At 43.4% G+C, this 20,862-nt stretch overlaps 2 protein-coding genes across 2 annotated transcripts in view; both read left to right on the top strand.

The window, feature by feature from the left end:
* snapc5 (small nuclear RNA activating complex, polypeptide 5) overlaps window positions 1-1,780 on the top strand; it is a 3,236-nt gene extending 1,456 nt beyond the window's left edge. The window contains exon 4 of the mRNA XM_080847094.1: window positions 1,551-1,780. Within this exon, the coding sequence (XP_080703220.1) occupies window positions 1,551-1,757 (207 nt within the window). The 3' untranslated portion in view covers window positions 1,758-1,780. The remainder of the gene's footprint in view (window positions 1-1,550) is intronic.
* Window positions 1,781-6,213: 4,433 nt separating this feature from the next.
* lctlb (lactase-like b) lies at window positions 6,214-20,829 on the top strand (the record flags this gene model as incomplete). The annotated part of the gene is made up of 14 exons (XM_080847102.1): window positions 6,214-6,340; window positions 7,990-8,150; window positions 8,835-8,922; window positions 9,418-9,527; window positions 10,257-10,385; window positions 10,759-10,854; window positions 11,033-11,087; window positions 11,570-11,731; window positions 12,032-12,306; window positions 13,258-13,384; window positions 15,179-15,378; window positions 16,752-16,815; window positions 20,379-20,423; window positions 20,714-20,829. 14 exons carry the CDS (start codon window positions 6,214-6,216, stop codon window positions 20,827-20,829), a joined length of 1,755 nt encoding a protein of 584 aa, XP_080703228.1.
* Between the last annotated feature and the right edge of the window lie 33 nt (window positions 20,830-20,862).

A 20,862-nucleotide genomic window follows, 5' to 3' on the forward strand; every position in this document is an offset into this window, starting at 1 on the left:
GTTGCAATCAGAATCTGCATTGGGTCGATTGCCAAGTAACTTAAACATAGAGCATCATAGTAATGACATGGGCCCGTTTGAATCAGAATCAGAATCAGAATCAGCATTGGGTTCATTGCCAAGTGGGCTTACATATACAGTACAAGGAGTTGCTTTTGGTTTTGTGGCGCAAAAACAAGTAAAAACTATACAGAGCCTGACAAAAATGAGGATAGTTCACCACAGAAGAGTAATTTGAATAATTTTTAAAATAGCAATATGCTTAATATGTACAGTGGGGAAAATAAGTATTTGAACCCCTGCCGACTTCGCAAGTTTGGCCACTTGCAAAGAAATGTGTGATCTAGAATTTTAATGGTAGGTGTATTTTAACAGTGAGAAACAGAATATCAACAAAAAAATCCAGAAAACTGCATTTTATAAGATTTATGACTTTATTTGCATTTGATGCAAAAAATAAGTATTTGAACCCCCAAGCAAACAGTAAGAATTCTGGCTCCCAATGGCCAGTTATGTGCCCAAAAAGCACAGATTAGTCCTCATTAGGTCTAACAAGGTATACCTAATCTAAACTGGTGACCTGTATAAAAGAAACCTGTCCAAAGAATTATACTTCACACCTTCAACCTCACCACCATGGGCAAGACCAAAGAGCTGTCCAAGGACGTCAGAGATAAGATTGTAGACCTGCACAAGGCTGGAATGGGCTACAAAACCACCGGCAAGCAGCTTGGTGAGAAGCAGATAACTATTGGTGCGATTATTCATAAATGGAAGCAATACCAAACAACTGTCACCCGCTCTAGGTCTGGGGCTCCATGCAAGATATCCCCTCGTGCGGAATCAGTGATCATTCGAAAGGTGCAGAATAACCCCAGAACTACACAGGGGGAGCTTGTGAATGATCTCAAGGCAGCTGGGACCAGAGTCACCAAAAAACCATTGGCAACACACCACGCCGTAATTTTTTGAAGTACTGCAGCACTCGCAAGGTCCCCCTGCTCAAGGAAGCGCATGTACAGGGCAATCTGAAGTTTACCATTGCACACTTGAATGATTCTAGGGAGGATTGGGAGACAGAATGTGGTCAGATGATACCAAAATCAAGCTCTTTGGCATCAACTCGACTTGCCGTGTTGGACAGGGGGGGAATGCTGAATATGACCCCAAGAGTACATCATACCCACCATCAAGCATGGAGGTGGAAACATCATGCTTTGGGGCTGTTTCTCGTCCATGGGTACAGGACGACTCCACCGCATCAAGGGGACTATGGATGGGGCCATGTTACGTGGAATATTGAACAATGAACTGTGGGGTTTAGTCGTTTAGTAATCGGAATGTAATCGGAAGGTTTGCAAGTTCGATACCCAACTCCTCCTTACCAAGTGTGTAAGTGTCCTTGAGCAAGACACTGAACCCCTAACTGCTCCTGATGTAAAAAAAAAAAAAAAAGTTTCCTTGTACGTTGCTTTGGATAAAAGCATCTGCTAAATGACTACATTTAATGTAATTCCTGCTTACAGTTCCATGTTGTTTTTGTGTTGCAGGTGGACGTTCATCCAGACGACGAGGAAGAAATCAACCAGACGGAACTAGTCCTGGTAGCCCCGTTGGATCAGAACATGGAGGAGGAAGAGGAGGATGATGAAAACGAAGATGAAGACGAGGACGAAGATGATTTGGATAACGACGAGCTTGAAATGATGCTGGAGGGCGAGGAGGGTTACGAGGACGACGATGAGAACTGTTACTGAACCTCGAGCGATCCGTCAGCCAATCCCCCCCCCCCCCTCGAAAACATCCTGCACAACTGGGGGGGGGGGGGGGGCTGTCTTTGCACCCCTGGTCCATATGGTGAAGTTTATGCTATAGGATGTTACCAGTCTGTATCGAGTATAGCTCGTCTCACTGCTAGGAATCTCTGTCCTCATATTGTAAGTTAAGCCGAGGCTTTCTAATCGTATCGGAGTTTGTTAAAGTGTTGTGGGCTTTGGACTGTGCAGTGTGAGGAGTAGCCTTTCAAACCTGTTCCTTCCTAGTGAAAGTCGAGACATTTTAGTATGAAACAGCATTCAGCCCCGAATGTAAGATGTAAGCTACCTTTCTTCAGTGCTTCTGTTCCGACTGTTTTGTAAATATTGTGAGTTTTTGAGAGTATGCCTTATTTCAACAGGTCTTAGTAAACTGAGCACGGCAGTTTGAGTGGATATTAAACAAGGCATGAAAAAAACTTTTCTTCTTTTTTTTTCAAGAAAGATAATCATTATTCCCTTTGCCTTGCAATGACTATAGGTATGACGTTTTAGAATATCCAATCACTCAACACAAACAGAAGACATTGGACCTGTTTAGCTGTTTACATTTCTCTGAAACCGCATTGTCACTTTAGAGATTGTACATTTTGTTAACATAGCGGTAAACAAACCGAACATGTGAAATACATAAATTAATAAATGCATCTTTTGATATTATGCATTGGCATTGTCTCATGTTGACCGCTGCAGCTTGAGAAAGGTAAACACTGTGTGTTGGAGAAGTGGAGATTAGCGTTGATGCTTTCTTCAGCGTTAAATAAGAACCGCTCTGATCTCCTGTCAAACAGAAGCTCCAACAGCTTAGTGCCACAACCATCCTAGATACCTCAATTTTATTCAATTCAATTCAATTTTATTTATATAGCGCCATAACCAGTGGTGTAGTGGTCCCTGGAGAAGTGGGTCTACTCTTAATTTTGCAATTTTTTTAAGCAGCCCATACAGCACAGGTTAAATGCCCTGTTTTGAGAAGTGGGTATACGCAATGCTGACTGAAAAATAAGTGGGTATACTCCGTATACCTGCGTATACCCTGGACTACACCACTGGCCATAACAATACAATTGTCTCAAGGCGCTTTACAGAGCCCAGAGCCTGAACCCCCTCAGTGCAAGCACAATGGAAACAGGGGCAAGAAACAACTCCCTGTTAATCAGGAAGGAAGGAACCTTAAGCAGAACCATATGTATATGCATGTGTATGGATTGCATATGTATGTGTATGGATAGCATATGTATGTGTATGGATAGCGTATGTGTATGGATAGGATATGTATGTGTATGGATAGCGTATGTGTATGGATAGCATATGTATGTGTATGGATAGCATATGTATGTGTATGGATTGCATATGTATGTGTATGGATAGCATATGTATGTGTATGGATAGCATATGTATGTGTATGGATAGCATATGTATGTGTATGGATAGCATATGTATGTGTATGGATAGCGTATGTATGTGTATGGATAGCATGTGTATGTGTATGGATAGCATGTGTATGGATAGCATATGTATGTGTATGGATAGCATATGTATGTGTATGGATAGCGTATGTATGTGTATGGATAGCGTATGTATGTGTATGGATAGCGTATGTATGTGTATGGATAGCGTATGTATGTGTATGGATAGCGTATGTATGTGTATGGATAGCGTATGTATGTGTATGGATAGCGTATGTATGTGTATGGATAGCATATGTATGTGTATGGATAGCATATGTATGTGTATGGATAGCATATGTATGTGTATGGATAGCATATGTATGTGTATGGATAGCATATGTATGTGTATGGATAGCATATGTATGTGTATTGATAGCATATGTATGTGTATGGATAGCATATGTATGTGTATGGATAGCATATGTATGTGTATGGATAGCATGTGTATGGATAGCATGTGTATGTGTATGGATAGCATGTGTATGGATAGCATATGTATGTGTATGGATAGCATATGTATGTGTATGGATAGCATATGTATGTGTATGGATAGCATATGTGTATGGATAGCGTATGTATGTGTATGGATAGCATATGTATGTGTATGGATAGCATATGTATGTGTATGGATAGCATATGTATGTGTATGGATAGCATATGTGTATGGATAGCATATGTCTGTGTATGGATAGCATATGTATGTGTATGGATAGCATATGTATGTGTATGGATAGCATATGTAAGCTGGAATAGAGCAGTGGCTCCTACGAGAATATCTACGCACGGGACTGGCGTGGGCAGAGGTACAGCTGCAGCATTGATATGCTAAACAGCAGCGGCCATCAGAGCACGGCTCGCCCATACTGACCCGACCCGAAAACGATGCCCGCCCTTGCCTCTCGCTGCTGGGCAATGCCATGTCAAACAGCCCCCCCCACCACCATGCCCATCTCCCCCCCTTTCCATTTAACCCGCAGGTCCAGCAGTTCAGCACTTTCCAAAAGGGCCCCAAACAATGCAGTGGGTCTTCACAATGAGCCCAGGGACTGCTCTGGAGCAGGGTGGTGCCACACGCCCACCCTGACAATGGGGATTCCATCAATGGATATATACAGCTTCCCATGTCTGATGATGCCCATCGAGATGCCCAGAGTCTCTCTAGCAACAGCCTCCTAGCAACAGCCTCCCACGGTCCTCTCTCTCTTTCTCTGGGACGCAAGGACAAGGTGGGCCCAGTCTTTTTTTTTCACAGCTTCTGCACAGCGACGTAGCAGAACACGCTTCTATTGATGATTAGTACACTTTCAACATTTTATAACGAGCTGATAATAGTTGTCTTGAACAGTGCAAGTTCATATAAGATTTTCAGATTGATACATTTTTTTTTTTATGCTGTGATTAATTACATCAATTTTGTTGCTTAAAATTAACCATTTCAGCTTTATAATTTCCTTTCATGTTGCTTATGTGTTTCATCGTTTGATATATTTAACAGAATAATTTGAGTGGACTACAGAGAAGGGACAGGTAGAGTATGTGTGGTTATGATTTTAAAACAAATATAACTCATATGGGCCTTAAAAGACCAGGTGTCCTCCACACACACTTAATCCCATTCAACTGTTCACGGCCATTGTCACACCAAACACAATCGACTATCAGCCCCTTGCAACATTAACTTTGCTTACTGAGTCAAATCCACGTTTGTAAGAGATCTGCCCGCCTTTGCAAAATGAGCTCACAGTCCATTTAGCCCCAATGGGAGGGTATTTCGGATTGTGTGGATTGGGGTCACGAGATCTCCCCCCTCCACCCCCGACCCTGAATAGAGGAGCTGGGACCTTCCATGCGGTGGGGTGAAAACAGTATTATACAGTGCTGTAGTATCTGCCCTGGTGAGCCAGAGAGGTTGGTTTGGTGCTTGGCTGGACTGTTTTATCTGATTTAATTACATTTCTGACTGGAACAAATGCAGATCCTGTGAGGTAGGTCTGATCTCAAATATAATATAAATATAATATAGGTCTTTATGGAAAAGAAAATGATGTTGTTATAAATATGGTCAAGGTTAGCTGGAAGTCAAATTAATTCAGCATGTCAGTGTTAAGTATGTACGTTAGTTTTTGGTGCCTATAATACCTCATTAGGCCTTTATGGCTAAGGAAGTGTCAAGGTTTTAATTTAGAGTTGTGATGTGTCTTCATGCTTGAGTAATGTGATCCCTAGCTGAGTTCTGCTATTATTTCATGCTTGAGTTCTGTGATCCCTAGCTAAGTTCTGCTATTATTTCATGCTTTAGTTCTGTAAACCCTATCTAAGTTCTGCTATTATTTCATGCTTCATGAGCAGTTTTGATTCTGTGCTTGGGTTTGCCAGGCTGAAAGGAACATACAGAAACACTGCTGATCTTTACTGCACACATGAGCTCGTCATTATCTCGTCATATGGGCCAAACACTTACATATAGTCAGTTTTCATGGTTATGCTGATTCGGTTAGACAAGAATAACCATCATTTGTTGATGGATGAAATGTCAGTAAACCTAGAAGTAAAGTAATGACGTTAGTATTGACTTAGTAGTAAAGTAATGACGTTAGTAATGACTTAGTTGTAAAGCAATGACGTTAGTAGTAAAGTGATGACGTTAGTAATGACTTAGTAGTAAAGTAATGACGTTAGTAATGACTTAGTAGTAAAGAAATGATGTTACGAATGATTTAGCAGTAAAGTAATGACGTTAGTAATGATTTAGTAGCAAAGTAATGACGTTAGTAAACCTTTCCAAGTATCTAGTCAACTGTTTGCAACTTGCCTTGCATATGTTGCCTGCCGTGTTTGGGGTAAGGCTGTAAAGATGACAGTGCTGTCTCTCACCTGTGGCCAGCTGTGTCAGAAGCCACTGAGGGAACGTGAGCCCGTCGCCGTGCCAACCGCCGAGGAGGATTACCATGCTGCCACGCTGCGCAGTGAGCGTGTGCCATGTGCTTGTGCTGGTGCTGTGTCTGTCTGCGGCTGAGGACTTCGACTGGACAAAGAACGACCGCGGCTCCTTCTATTATGGCGCTTTTCCAAGTGGTAACGTACCGCCCACTGGGAGTTCACTTAACTACAGCCTCTTAGTCAGTGTTTGTAACCGTGGTAACGTACCTTAACTACAGCCTCTCAGTCAGTGTTTGTAACTGTGGTAACGTAACTTAACTACCGCCTCCCAGTCAGTGTTTGTAACAGTGGTAACGTACCTTAACTACAGCCTCTCAGTCAGTGTTTGTAACCGTGGTAACGTACCTTAACTACACCCTCTCAGTCAGTGTTTGTAACCGTGGTAACGTAACTTAACTAGTAACTACAGCCTCTTAGTCAGTGTTTGTAACCGTGGTAACGTACCTTAACTACAGTCTCTCAGTCAGTGTTTGTAACCGTGGTGACGTACCTTAACTACAGTCTCTCAGTCAGTGTTTGTAACAGTGGTTATGTAACTTAACTACAGCCTCTCAGTCAGTGTTTGTAACCGTGGTAACGTAACTTAACTACAGCCTCTCAGTCAGCATTTGTAACCGTGGTAACGTACCTTAACTACAGCCTCTCAGTCAGTGTTTGTAACAGTGGTAACATAACTTAACAACAGCCTCTCAGTCAGTGTTTTTATTACCGTGGTAACGTACCTTAACTACAGCCTCTCAGTCAGTGTTTGTAACCGTGGTAACGTACCTTAACTAGTAACTACAGACTCTTAGTCAGTGTTTGTAACAGTGGTAATGTTACGTAACTACAGCCTCTCAGTCAGTGTTTGTAACAGTGGTATGTACCTTAACTACAGCCTCTCAGTCAGTGTTTGTAACCGTGGTAACGTACCTTAACTACAGCCTCTCAGTCAGTGTTTGTAACAGTGGTAACGTAACTTAACTACAGCCTCTCAGTCAGTGTTTGTAACCGTGGTAACGTACCTTAACTACACCCTCTCAGTCAGTGTTTGTAACAGTGGTAACGTACCTTAACTATAGCCTCCCAGTCAGTGTTTGTAACCGTGGTAACGTAACTTAGCTACAGCCTCTTAGTCAGTGTTTGTAACAGAGGTAACGTACCTTAACTACAGCCTCTCAGTCAGTGTTTGTAACCGTGGTAACGTAACTACAGCCTCTCAGTCAGTGTTTGTAACATTGGTAACGTAACGTAACTATAGCCTCTCAGTCAGTGTTTGTAACATTGGTAACGTAACGTAACTACAGCCTCTCAGTCAGTGTTTGTAACAGTGGTAACGTAACTTCAGCCTCTCAGTCAGTGTTTGTAACAGTGGTAACGTAACTTCAGCCTCTCAGTCAGTGTTTGTAACAGTGGTAACTTAACTTCAGACTCTCATACAGTGTTTGTAACCGTGGTAACGTACCTTAACTACAGCCTCTCAGTCAGTGTTTGTAACCGTGGTAACGTAACTTAACTAGTAACTACAGCCTCTCAGTCAGTGTTTGTAACAGTGTGGCAGCCTGCCGGTTATTGTTTTTACATACATTTTTTTAACACCACTCAGAAATGGCTTCATATGTATTTATTTATTATTCATACATATGAAATATTGAAGTATATACTTACGTTTCACTAAATCAGTAGACAATTTATCAGTCTTAAGTCCATCCCTAAAGCCAGGTTCTTTCTGCTGATATGGTGTATTGATTCAATGTCAAGACTTCACTTCCTGTCTAACTGAGGGTCTTGTTTTCATTGGGCAGGATTTTCGTGGGGTGCCGGCAGTTCAGCCTATCAGACGGAAGGAGCCTGGGATAAAGATGGCAAAGGACTGAGTATCTGGGACGTGTTTTCACACAAGAAGGGGAAGATCTTCCTCAACGACACCGGAGACTCCTCCTGTGAAGGCTACTACAAGTTCAGGGTGAGTGATGGGAGATGAATCACACACACACACACACACACACACACACACACACACACACACACACACACACACACACACACACACACACACACACACACACACACACACACACACACACACACACACACACACACACACACACACACACACAGATCTTCCTCAACAACATCGGAGACTCCTCCTGCGAAGGCTTCTACAAGTTCAGGGTGATTGGAGGGAGATGAATCAGTCCAAAAACACTTTGGGGAGAAGTAGAGATTTGGATTGATTTCTCACTTTTGGCTTGTAGTGTACAAACCCTGATCAATATTGTATTTATTAGGCACACAACGCAACACACAGAGACAAAACAGTTTAAGTAATTTGCCACAAAGTAAACAGATCGATGTTTGAAATTTGCAATTGGTCAGAATAAATTCCTGCCCAAGAATCAGTTTGTGCTCAGCCACTATGGTCACACCTCCGTCATGTGAGAAGCTAGTCAGTCACCCTAACCTCCGTCATGTGAACAGTCAGTCTGAACCTCCGTCATGTGAACAGCCAGTCTGTCACTCAAACCTCCGTCGTCATGTGAACAGCCAGTCTGTCACTCAAACCTCTGTCGTCATGTTAACAGCCAGTCTGTCACCCAATCAGTGTCCAGTCCCTTCTCTAACCCCGCCTCTGGTTCTCCCACCACAGGATGACATTTCACTGATGAAGGAGCTGAAGCTCAACCACTACCGCTTCTCCATCTCCTGGCCCAGGATCATGCCAACTGGCATCAAATGTATGTACTCATCACACACACACGCACGCGCACGCGCACACACACACACACACGCACTCATCCACTGCCTTCTTTTCGAAGAGCCCTCAGAAGATGTCTACATGTCCGTTTCCTAGATAGGGTTCCTTAATTTGTAGTATCCTATACTGTGATGTTTCAAATAGTGCACTTAAAAGGTCACATGAGGTGATTTGGACATGGCCCTTTTTGTTCACTGATTTAAACGAGACGTATACTCTATTATCCTATTTACTAACCCAGTGTCCTAACTTACTGAACCATATAGGACTACTGATGAAACGCTGTTTGTATAACGTCCTTTTGTGGAAGTGATCTGCTGGCCAGGCCTGTTCTGATTATGGCTGACACACACACACACACACACACACACACACACACACACACACACACGCACACACGCACACACGCACACACGCACAGGTCTGTTCTGATTATGGCTGAACTTGAGTGACGTCTCTATTTCTGTCTCTGCAGCTGATCATGTGAACGAGAAAGGAATCAAGTACTACGACAACCTGATCGACAGCCTGCTGGAGAACCAGATCACTCCCATAGTGACCCTGTACCACTGGGACCTCCCACAGGTCCATATGAGCATCACATGCATTTCCTTAGTAACCACTCACAACTCCCATAGTGACACTGTACCACTGTGACCTCCCACAGGTCTATAAGAGCATCACATGCGTTTCCTTAGTAACCAGATCACTCCCATAGTGACCCTGTACCACTGGAACCTCCCACAGGTCTATATGAGCATCACATGCGTTTCCTTAGTAACCAGATCACTCCCATAGTGACCCTGTACCACTGGGACCTCCCACAGGTCTATATGAGCATCACATGCGTTTCCTTAGTAACCACTCACAACTCCCATTTAAAGTGGCATTATGTAGAAATTGTACTTCGGGGTTAGGGTTAGGATAAGCAGTTTTACCTTAAAATAACAGCTTTAAAAAAAAAATATTCAGTCATAATGTCAAAGTAAGCAAATTTCAAGAGGTTTCTCCGCTTTAGCCGCTAGCATCTTATTAGCGATAAGCAATTCCTCTATTGTGCTGCTTAAACATCCAAATTCATAGTAATATAGTGTAGAATGCAGAAGTCTGAGTGTGACTTTAGTGACAAAGGTATCAATCGTTTCTGTTTTCCCATGATCCTCTTGGAGTGCAGGTGCTTCAGGAGAAATACGAGTGTGATGTATCATTCGTTTCTGTTTTCCCATGATCCTCTTTGAGTGCAGGTGCTTCAGGAGAAATACGAGTGTGATGAATCAATCGCTTCTGTTTTCCCATGATCCTCTTGGACCTCAGGTGCTGCAGGAGAAGTACGGAGGATGGCAGAACATCAGCATGGTCAACTACTTCAACGACTTTGCCAACCTCTGCTTCGAGAGATTCGGAAACCGGGTTAAATTCTGGACAACATTCAACAATCCATGGGTATATATATATATATATATATATATATAATAATAATTATTATTATATCCAGCTATCTGGGTTACATTACAACACAATCTATGGGTATATATATATATATATTATTATTATTATTACTATTATTATATACTGTATGTACAACAATCCATGCGTATATTTTTATATACGTATATATAATATTATTATATTATTATATAACAATCCATGGGTATATTATATATTATTATTATATATATATCCAGCTATCTCGGTTACATTACAACACAATCAGTGCAAATATAGCCAGCAACTGTAGAAACACCTCACCATCTCCCTGCCATTAGTGAAGCCATGTGCCCTAACTGTGACCTGTGTGTGCTGTTGTGTGTGGCAGTCGGTAGCTGTGGAGGGCTATGAGACGGGAGAACACGCTCCAGGGATCAAACTGAGAGGCACTGGGGCCTACAGGGCCGCCCATCATCTCATCAAGGTCAGAGGTCATCACCAAGGTTACAGTCTAAAATGCCTTTTGATGTGGCTTTCTTCTCCTGGATTGGAACATAACGCTTATTAAATAATAATACAACTTTATTTATATAGCATTTTATATATACTGTATATACTAAATGAAAGGATGTCTTGAACTAGTCCTGTTTCTTCCCTCCTAGGCACACGCTAAGGTGTGGCACACCTATGACAGTCTGTGGAGAAACAAGCAGAAAGGTAATGAAAATGGATTATTAGGTTCAAACTGCCCACCACAATGCCAGTGCCCAACAACGAGTCTGCAGCCAGAGAAGGACAAGGAGTAGACTTGCACAGACGCTAGAACTTCATCATACTTCTTTGAGTAAACTTGCACAGAGTTAGATCATACTTCTTTGAGTAGACTTGCACAGAGTGAGATCATACTCCTTTGAGTAGACTTGCACATAAGCTACAGCTCCATTATACACCTTGATTTTGGTAATGCCCCACAATCAGATTAGAGAAATATGCAGATGGTGTTGATACAGCGCTCATCATTTTCAAGAGTGTAGCAAGAAAGTACAAACTACTTGAAGAAACCTCGACCTTTATAGAGTAATTCTGAAAAGCCTCCACTGTCAGACATGTTCCAAGGCTCCTGTTTAGCACTCGGCCATACGGATGTGTTTCACTTGCCCTCCCCTGTACACACTGATGCCCCGTGTCCCGTCTGCCAGGTATGGTGGGCATCTCCCTGGCAGGGGACTGGGGCGAGCCCGTGGACATCACCAACCAGAAGGACATCGAGGCGGCAGAGAGATACGTCCAGTTCTACATGGGCTGGTTCGCCACGCCCATCTTCCACGGAGACTACCCACAAGTCATGAAGGACTTCATTGGTAAGGAGGCCACAGCTAAACCACACCTGGCAGTCCATACTTAAAACCTCAAAGGTCACCTGGCAGTACATACTTAAAACCTCAGCGGTCTGGTTGCAGTACATACTTAAACCCTCAGAAATCCCCTGGCAGTACATACTTAAAACCTCAGCGATCCCCTGGCAGTACATTCTTTTAGTGATAGAGCAGTGATAGATCTGTTAAAAAACTCTGAACATCTCTTTGATGAAAGTGCCTGATTATATATCGTAAGTAAATGACCAGTAAGCAGCAGGCCTTCTACGTTTGCATCTTCTCCAGGTCGTAAGAGTGCCCAGCAGGGTCTGGGTACGTCTCGTCTGCCCACCTTCTCTTCCCAGGAGAAGAGCTACATAAGGGGCACCTGCGACTTCATGGGCGTGGGCCACTTCACCACGCGCTACATCACCCACAAGACCCAACCCGCCGGCCGCAGCAGCACCTACTTCACCGACCGCGACGTGGCCGAGCTGGTGGACCCCCGCTGGCCCGACCCCGGCTCCGAGTGGCTCTACGCCGTGCCCTGGGGCTTCCGCAGGCTGCTCAATTTCGTTAAGGTGGGATAATGAGCGTTTGTTAGGGTGGGATAATTAGCATTCGTTAGGGTGCGATAATTAGCATTCCTTAAGGTGGGATAATTAGAAATCGTTAAGGTGGGATAATTACCGTTCGTTAGGGTGGGATAATCAGCATTAGTGAAGACGGGATAATTAGCATTCGTAAAGGTGGGATAATTAGCATTAGCTAAGATGGGATCATTAGTATTAGTTAAGGTGGAATAATTAGCATTCGTTAAAGGTGGGATAATAGGTATTAGTGAAGATGGGATCATTAGTATTAGTTAAGGTGGGATAATGAGCATTGTGTGAGATAATTAGCATTTGTTAAGGTGGGATTATTAGCATTGGGTGGGATAATTAGCATTCATTTAGGTAGGATAATTAGCATTGGGTGAGATAATTAGCATTTGTTAAAGTGGGATTATTAGCATTGGGTGGGATAATTAGCATTCGTTTAGGTGGGATAATTAGCATTGGGTGAGATAATTAGCATTAGTTAAGGTGGGATAATTAGCATTGGGTGGGATAATTAGCATTAGTTAAGGTGGGATAATTAGTATCCAAGAGCAAACATTTATTCATTTTCTTTGTGAAGTTAATATCGGTCCACTGGTTCAGACTCAGTATGACTGACCAACTATGTTGTAACTTTCTTAGTAACGCTGTTCTTTTCCACCACTTTAGACTCAGTATGACTGACCAACTGTGTTGTAAATATCTTAGTAACGCTGTTCTTTTCCACCACTTTAGACTCAGTATGACTGACCAACTGTGTTGTAAATAGCTTAGTAACGCTGTTCTTTTCCACGGCTTTAGACTCAGTATGACTGACCAACTGTGTTGTAAATATCTTAGTAACGCTGTTCTTTTCCACCACTTTAGACTCAGTATGACTGACTAACTGTGTTGTAAATATCTTAGTAACGCTGTTCTTTTCCACCACTTTAGACTCAGTATGGGAACCCAATGATCTACATTACGGAGAACGGCGTGTCGGAGAAGATGGTGTGTACCGAGCTGTGTGACGACTGGAGGATACAGTATATGAAAGATTACACCAACGAGATGCTGAAGGGTCAGTAGCATTCACATCCTGTTCCACTCTCTCACACACACACACACACACACACACACACACACACACACACACACACACACACACACACACACACACACACACACACACACACACACACACACACACGACTGGAGGATACAGTACATGAAGGATTACACCAACGAGATGCTGAAGGGTCAGTAGCATTCACATCCTGTTCCACTCTCTCACACACACACACACACACACACACACACACACACACACACACACACACACACGACTGGAGGATACAGTATATGAAGGATTACACCAACAAGATGCTGAAGGGTCAGTAGCATTCACATCCTGTTCCGGGGGCGCAGATAGCACTGGGGACAGGGGGGGACATGTCCCCCCCAGATTCATAGTGACCCCGATCCGTCCCCACCACTCTCCCTACGTAAGGCGAGAATCATCAGTTAATAACTCTGCACAGCTGATTAGGTGATGTAAGCGTCCCCCCCCCAGTTCAAAAATCCCATCTGCACCACTGCGCTCAACTGAACCATAAACCCAAATGTGGACAGTTCTTTTAGCATTTGAATATTACATATTACTAGAGATACTTTGCCAGTATTGGTCTCTAATACAGCCTATCATTGGTATTGTTTCCATCAACTGGTTCCAAACATCGGCTCAAGTTGAAGACATGTTTGTCACCTGCCCCATAGGTTGCATGGCTGCACCTGCTGCTCTCCTCCGTAGGGTTAAACACCTGTGCTTACCTGTAGCTCTTCTCTGTAGGGTTAAACACCTGTGCTTACCTGTAGCTCTTCTCTGTAGGGTTAAACACCTGTGCTTACCTCTAGCTCTTCTCTGTAGGGTTAAACACCTGTGCTTACCTCTAGCTCTTCTCCGTAGGGTTAAACACCTGTGCTTACCTGTAGCTCTTCTCTGTAGGGTTAAACACCTGTGCTTACCTGTAGCTCTTCTCTGTAGGGTTAAACACCTGTGCTTACCTCTAGCTCTTCTCTGTAGGGTTAAACACCTGTGCTTACCTCTAGCTCTTCTCCGTAGGGTTAAACACCTGTGCTTACCTGTAGCTCTTCTCTGTAGGGTTAAACACCTGTGCTTACCTGTAGCTCTTCTCTGTAGGGTTAAACACCTGTGCTTACCTGTAGCTCTTCTCTGTAAGGTTAAACACCTGTGCTTACCTGTAGCTCTTCTCTGTAGGGTTAAACACCTGTGCTTACCTGTAGCTCTTCTCTGTAGGGTTAAACACCTGTGCTTACCTGTAGCTCTTCTCTGTAGGGTTAAACACCTGTAGCTCTTCTCCGTGGGGTTAAACACCTGTGCTTACCTGTAGCTCTTCTCTGTAGGGTTAAACACCTGTAGCTCTTCTCCGTGGGGTTAAACACCTGTAGCTCTTCTCGAGATCGAGTTACTTTGCAAAGATGGCCAGGGGGAAAAGAGCGGCCTCTCTCACAACGCATAACTAACAGTCATTGCAAATTAGTTTGGATAAAATGTCTTCAAAAGTGTGACAATGACACATAAATATCTGAATGAATGAATGAATATCTGAATGAATGAATATCTGAATGAATGAATGAATGAATGAATGAATGAATGAATATCTGAATGAATGAATATCTGAATGAATGAGAACAGATGAAAGAGAGCACATGAAAACACATGGATGAATACCTCTGTAAAACAACTGTATTATGGTCAGAAGTCAAGATATGTCCAGTGAGCCTATGGTTTCTGTCCTCTCCTCTCCTCTCCTCTTTTTTCCTCTTCACTTCTCTTCTCCTCTCCCACCTCTAGCTATCAAAGATGGGGTGGATGTAAAGGGCTACACGGCCTGGTCTCTGCTGGACAAGTTTGAGTGGGACGAGGGCTACTCTGAGAGGTTTGGCCTGTACTACGTGGACTTCAAGAACAAGAACAAGCCTCGCTATCCCAAAGCCTCGGTGCAGTTCTACAAACGTGTCATCAGCTCCAACGGCTTTCCCAGTCAGAGAGAGGTGAGGCCTCTACAGCCTTGTCCTCACACACAAATCAATTTGGGCCAATCTAATTTCATTCATATTTATAGCGCTATCAACCATAGAGATTGTCTTAAAGGTCACCCCCCCACCCCCACCCCACAACACTAGAACACTGTGTAGCATGATGGAATATAGTTATTTTTCTTATTAATTGTTACAGCTCCACCGGCTATATCTCATTTTCCAGGTAGTTGAGGCTTGTTTCCTGTTAATGAGTGATTGGGGGCGGCCCTATTTAAGGCTAACCTTCCCGAGAGAGAGAGAGAGAGAGAGAGAGAGAGAGAGAGAGAGAGAGAGAGAGAGAGAGAGAGAGAGAGAGAGAGAGAGAGAGAGAGAGAGAGAGCGAGAGAGAGAGAGAGAGAGAGAGAGAGAGAGAGAGAGAGAGAGAGAACTCAGTGGAGGAGTGTGCTTTGTTTCTTTTATTGGTGTTTGCAAGCATTCACAGAACATTACACTCATACCACACGCAATCGTAGCCTCATAGTTATCAGCTTTTTGTTGTGGCCATTTGTGGCATGTCACCAAATGGGGGCTCGTCCAAGGACTTGAACCTGGGACGTCTTGCAGCCAAAGCAGGAATTATACCCGTTTGCTACATACCACAAACGGCCGCAACAAAAAGGAGACGACCAGCTTCGATTTAGACCCAAGTGTGGGTCGTGAGTGCGTGTTGTGCGAGTGTAATGTTCAGTGAATGGGTGTTGTGAGTGTGTGTGTTGTGTGAGTGGAAAGTTCAGTGAATGCGTGTTTTGTGTGTGTGTGTGTGTGTGTGTGTTTTGAGTGAGTGTGATGTTCGGTGTACAGATGTGGTTTCTGCACCACAGACACCGAGACCACAGACATAAACAGGAAACGGGAAACAACCATGTGAATTGATATCTCATTAATAAAGATGTTTATTTCATACATATTAAAAAAGATTCGACATTTGGTCCACTGCATAAATATGATGATCCGTTCTTGTGAAGGAAACGGCTGAACATGGCACATCTGCATAAGAAAAAAAACATTTATCATTAGCAAATGATTAAGATTGCATAATACATTATTACCTCAGGCATGCTTAATGGCAGATTACATAACATGGACACTTGCACCAGGCATTTAGAAGTGCTGACAAGGTGCCGATATTTTGTCAGTCGCTTTTGATAAAAGTGTCTTCTAAACAAATACAAGTAAATGTAAAGAAAATTAGCTATAAGGCTGAGAAATAGCTAAAGCTAGAAGCCTTACATACAATACATCTCTTGCACTTGTGGTAATGAAGTTTTTGCATCGTTCCTGTCAAATAAACAAGCGAATAAAAGTAAAGATTAAAAACTGTTGTGCCCCCCCCCCCCCCTCACCAGGTGGAGAGCTGGAAGAGGAAAGCCACAGAGACCTGCTCTTCTAGCAACCAACTTCTAGCTGCAGGTCAGTGGCACACACACACACACACACACACACTCAGACTCTCTCAGACACACACACACACACACACAGTCACACTCACACATACACACACATACACACACTCAGACTCACACACAAACACACACCACACTCACACTCACGCAAACATATACACACCACACTCACTCACACATATACACTCACACACACATATACTCTCACACAATCACACACACAAACACACACACACACACACACACACACACTCACTAAGAGGAGTTACTAGCCGGGGCAAACAAAAAAAGATTCTCCCTCCAATGTCACCTACCTGAAAGGTGATGTGGTAATGGGCGAAATGATGCACCGTACACGGATGAGATTTTAATTTTTAAGTCACAATATTATTACTATTATCTGCATGCAGTATGAATCAATTGCGAAGTATAAAACCCTCCTTCTTTGAAAAATCAGAGCTTTAAGGCACCTAGTGCAACTTTCAAGGCTTAAAAATAAACATTCAATTTCTAGTCTTTTTTACACGTAGTAAGTTTCAATAACTCCATACCATTACATATCGACATTCAAGGAGCAAAGATGAGACGTCGTTGTGTGGTGAGAACTGATAGAAAATCGTACACAACAACAATCGCCGCCATTTTCCCCCCAAATCTTTATTTATTGGTGCCACCAATAAATAAAGCAGGATTCCAGTCAATGGAAAAATGGCCTCAGCCCCACCGGCGATTGTTGTTGTGTACGATTTTCTATCAGTTCTCACCACACAACGACGTCTCATCTTTGCTCCTTGAATGTCGATATGAAATGGTATGGTATGGAGTTTTTGAAACTTACTACGTGTAAAAAAAGACTAGAAATTGAATGTTTATTTTTCGAGTCTCAAGCCTATAAAGTTGCACTGGGTGCATTTAATGTAGATCTGAGAAGATCTAAATGCTAGTTAGCTAACGCTACGTCACTGGTATTCATCTGTTGTCAGCATTCAATAATACATTTAAAGGGGAACTCACTTATGGGGGACTTTATACAGTACCAGTCAAAAGTTTGGACACACCTTCAATTTTTTTGGAGAATTGCTTTCTTTACTTTTCTTATTTTCTACATTGTAGATTAATACTGAAGACATTTCATCTACGAAAGAACACATATGGAATGATGTACTAAACAAAAAAAAGTGTTATCTACCATGTAGAAAATGATACAAGTAAAGAAAAAACTTCTTCAACTTCTGTGTGTCCAAACTTTTGACTGGGACTGTACGTCCAGCAGTGTTTTTCAGTGCTGTTCCAAACATCCCAGGCTAACACATGTTTAACGCGCACCTCGACCCTAGATGAAGCGATTCTGTACATAAACTTTGATTGGCTGATTAAGATTCAGTTAATACACAAGTAATACACATGTGCTCAGCTGAATCGGGTCGAGAGAGGCTTAAGTATGTGAGCGGCTGTGGGTTTCTTGGAGCGAGGCTGAAAACGGAATCCAGTATGATGTTCACTGATTCTGATTCAGATTCAGAATCAGAAAGGTTTTTACTGCCAAGTAGGTTTTCACATACCAGGATTTTTTTTGTGGGACGTTGGTGCAAACAATAAACAATAAACAATAAACAATACACATATTAAGTCATTAAGTTATTATTCTGGGCAGAGAGAGAGAAGAGGTACAGCAAGATGGCTGGCAGATAAAAAAAAGAACAGGCTTTCAGAAAGACCTCTAACGGGATTTTTCTTTGTTTGCCCCTCCAGCTAGAAGAGACTCCAAGGAAAATAAGGAATATGCAGAGATGCCAAAGGTTTGGCCAGTGCATGATGAAGTTTAGACTCTAGGGGTACATTTATGAAGCGCGTTCCTCCCTGGCTTTGGCTTCCGCTGCTAACAGTCTCGCTGTGTGGTCTGGAGTGACTCAGTCATTTTGGGGATGGGGGGGGGGGGGGGGGGGGGATTTAGGGGGCTGCAGGGGAAGAATGTGATGATTTGGAATGGGGGTTACACTGGCTTAATATGGGACCAGACCAGGTCTCACCATGCTGCCAGGCAGACAGAACCCCCATCTAACCCCATCCTTACTGAGTTGCCAGATCACCGCTAATGATATTTGTGTGTGTGTGTCTGTGTGTGTCTGTGTGTGTCTGTGTGTGTCTGTGTGTGTCTGTGTGTGTCTGTGTGTGTCTGTGTGTGTGTCATCTGTGAGCATTTTAAGACGCTGCTTTGCTGTGGCTTGGTGATGTTGACCTCCAGCGACTCATCGTAACACTAAACTCTTTGAGGGCTTTTTTTGTTGTTGTTGTTGCCATTTTAAATTCTAGGCTGCTTCAGCAAACAGACGCTTCTGCCAATTCACCCAAAGCCTAATTTCGCTGAATCCGCAGCCTCACCGTACTACACAATCCCACAGTTCACAAGCAGCCTTACCGTGCTACACAATCCCACAGGTTAAGAACAGCCTTACCGTGCTACACAATCCCACAGGTTAAGAACAGCCTTACCGAACTACACAATCCCACAGGTTAAGAACAGCCTTACCGTGCTACACAATCCCACAGGTTAAGAACAGCCTTACCGAACTACACAATCCCACAGTTCACAAGCAGCCTTACCGTGCTACACAATCCCACAGAAGGTTACGAGAAGCTTTACCGAACTACACAATACCACAGGTTAAGAACAGCCTTACCGAACTACACAATACCACAGGTTAAGAACAGCCTTACCGAACTACACAATACCACAGGTTAAGAACAGCCTTACCGAACTACACAATACCACAGAAGGTTACGAGAAGCTTTACCGAACTACACAATACCACAGGTTAAGAACAGCCTTACCGAACTACACAATACCACAGGTTAAGAACAGCCTTACCGAACTACACAATCCCACAGGTTAAGAACAGCCTTACCGAACTACACAATACCACAGAAAGTTACGAGCATGTCAAGCACCCTGTGGCTTTGCTAAAAACCACAACTCGGAAACTCATTTACTCTTTGAAACCAGAATCTGAAACGCAGACGCATCTACACGATGTACAGATTCAATCAAGACCAAACAGAGTATGTAATGTAAATGTTATAACTCATGTTCAAATTGTCCTCAGGCCATTTAAAAAAAAAAAAAAAAAAACATTAGAAAGAAGTTCACTACAGCAGCACACCCTCTGATTCCTCCTACATTTAAGCTGCTACTGTCACAGAAGGCTTCGCAGCTTGAAGCCAGACCACCCCCCCCCCCCCCCCCCCCCACACACACACACACACATACACCCTTCTCCTAAAAACACTCGCACACATACACACACACACACACACACACACACACACAAACAAACCCTTCTCCTAAAAGCAAAACCACCCACACACACACGTACGCACACACACACACACGACACCACCCCGTCTCCACACCTCCAAGCCCTGGCAGCTGAAAGCAAGCATAAGCTCGCAGTCACTTCCTGTTTTGCCAAGGGAGTGGCAGGGCAGTCCTCAAAGGGTTAATGTGTCGTGCTTCACACACTGCCCCCCCCACCCCCCCTCTAAGACCCTGTCTGTCATTCTCTTCATCAGAGGCACAGCGGAGCACGGCTGCCAATATACTAAGACTTATTCATGGTAAGCCACACACCAGCCTGCAAACCTTTCCCCCTCAAACATCCATCAGTGCACACACACACACACACACACACACACACACACACACACTCACACACACACTCACACACACACTCACACACACACAGGTAACCAGTGATTAACCCTTTGAGAGCTTATGCATTGTGCCGTTTTTTTTGTCTGCTTCAAACAAACACAGAACAAGAAAGTAAGATTTCCTTAGAGCACTAGGATACTCCACTAACCTGTGTGTGTGTGTGTGTGTGTGCACTTGTGTGTGTGTGTTTCAGATCCCCTGACCAGTCACATGGAGATGGTAACGGAGATTGTCGTCCCCACTGTGTGCACACTCAGCATCCTGCTCAGCGCAGTCTTCCTCATGTTCCTGCTGCGCAGACGAAACTGAGTGCACACACACACACACACACACACACACACA

Source organism: Sprattus sprattus, assembly GCF_963457725.1.
Source record: "Sprattus sprattus genome assembly, chromosome: 11".
Taxonomy (NCBI): domain Eukaryota; kingdom Metazoa; phylum Chordata; class Actinopteri; order Clupeiformes; family Clupeidae; genus Sprattus; species Sprattus sprattus.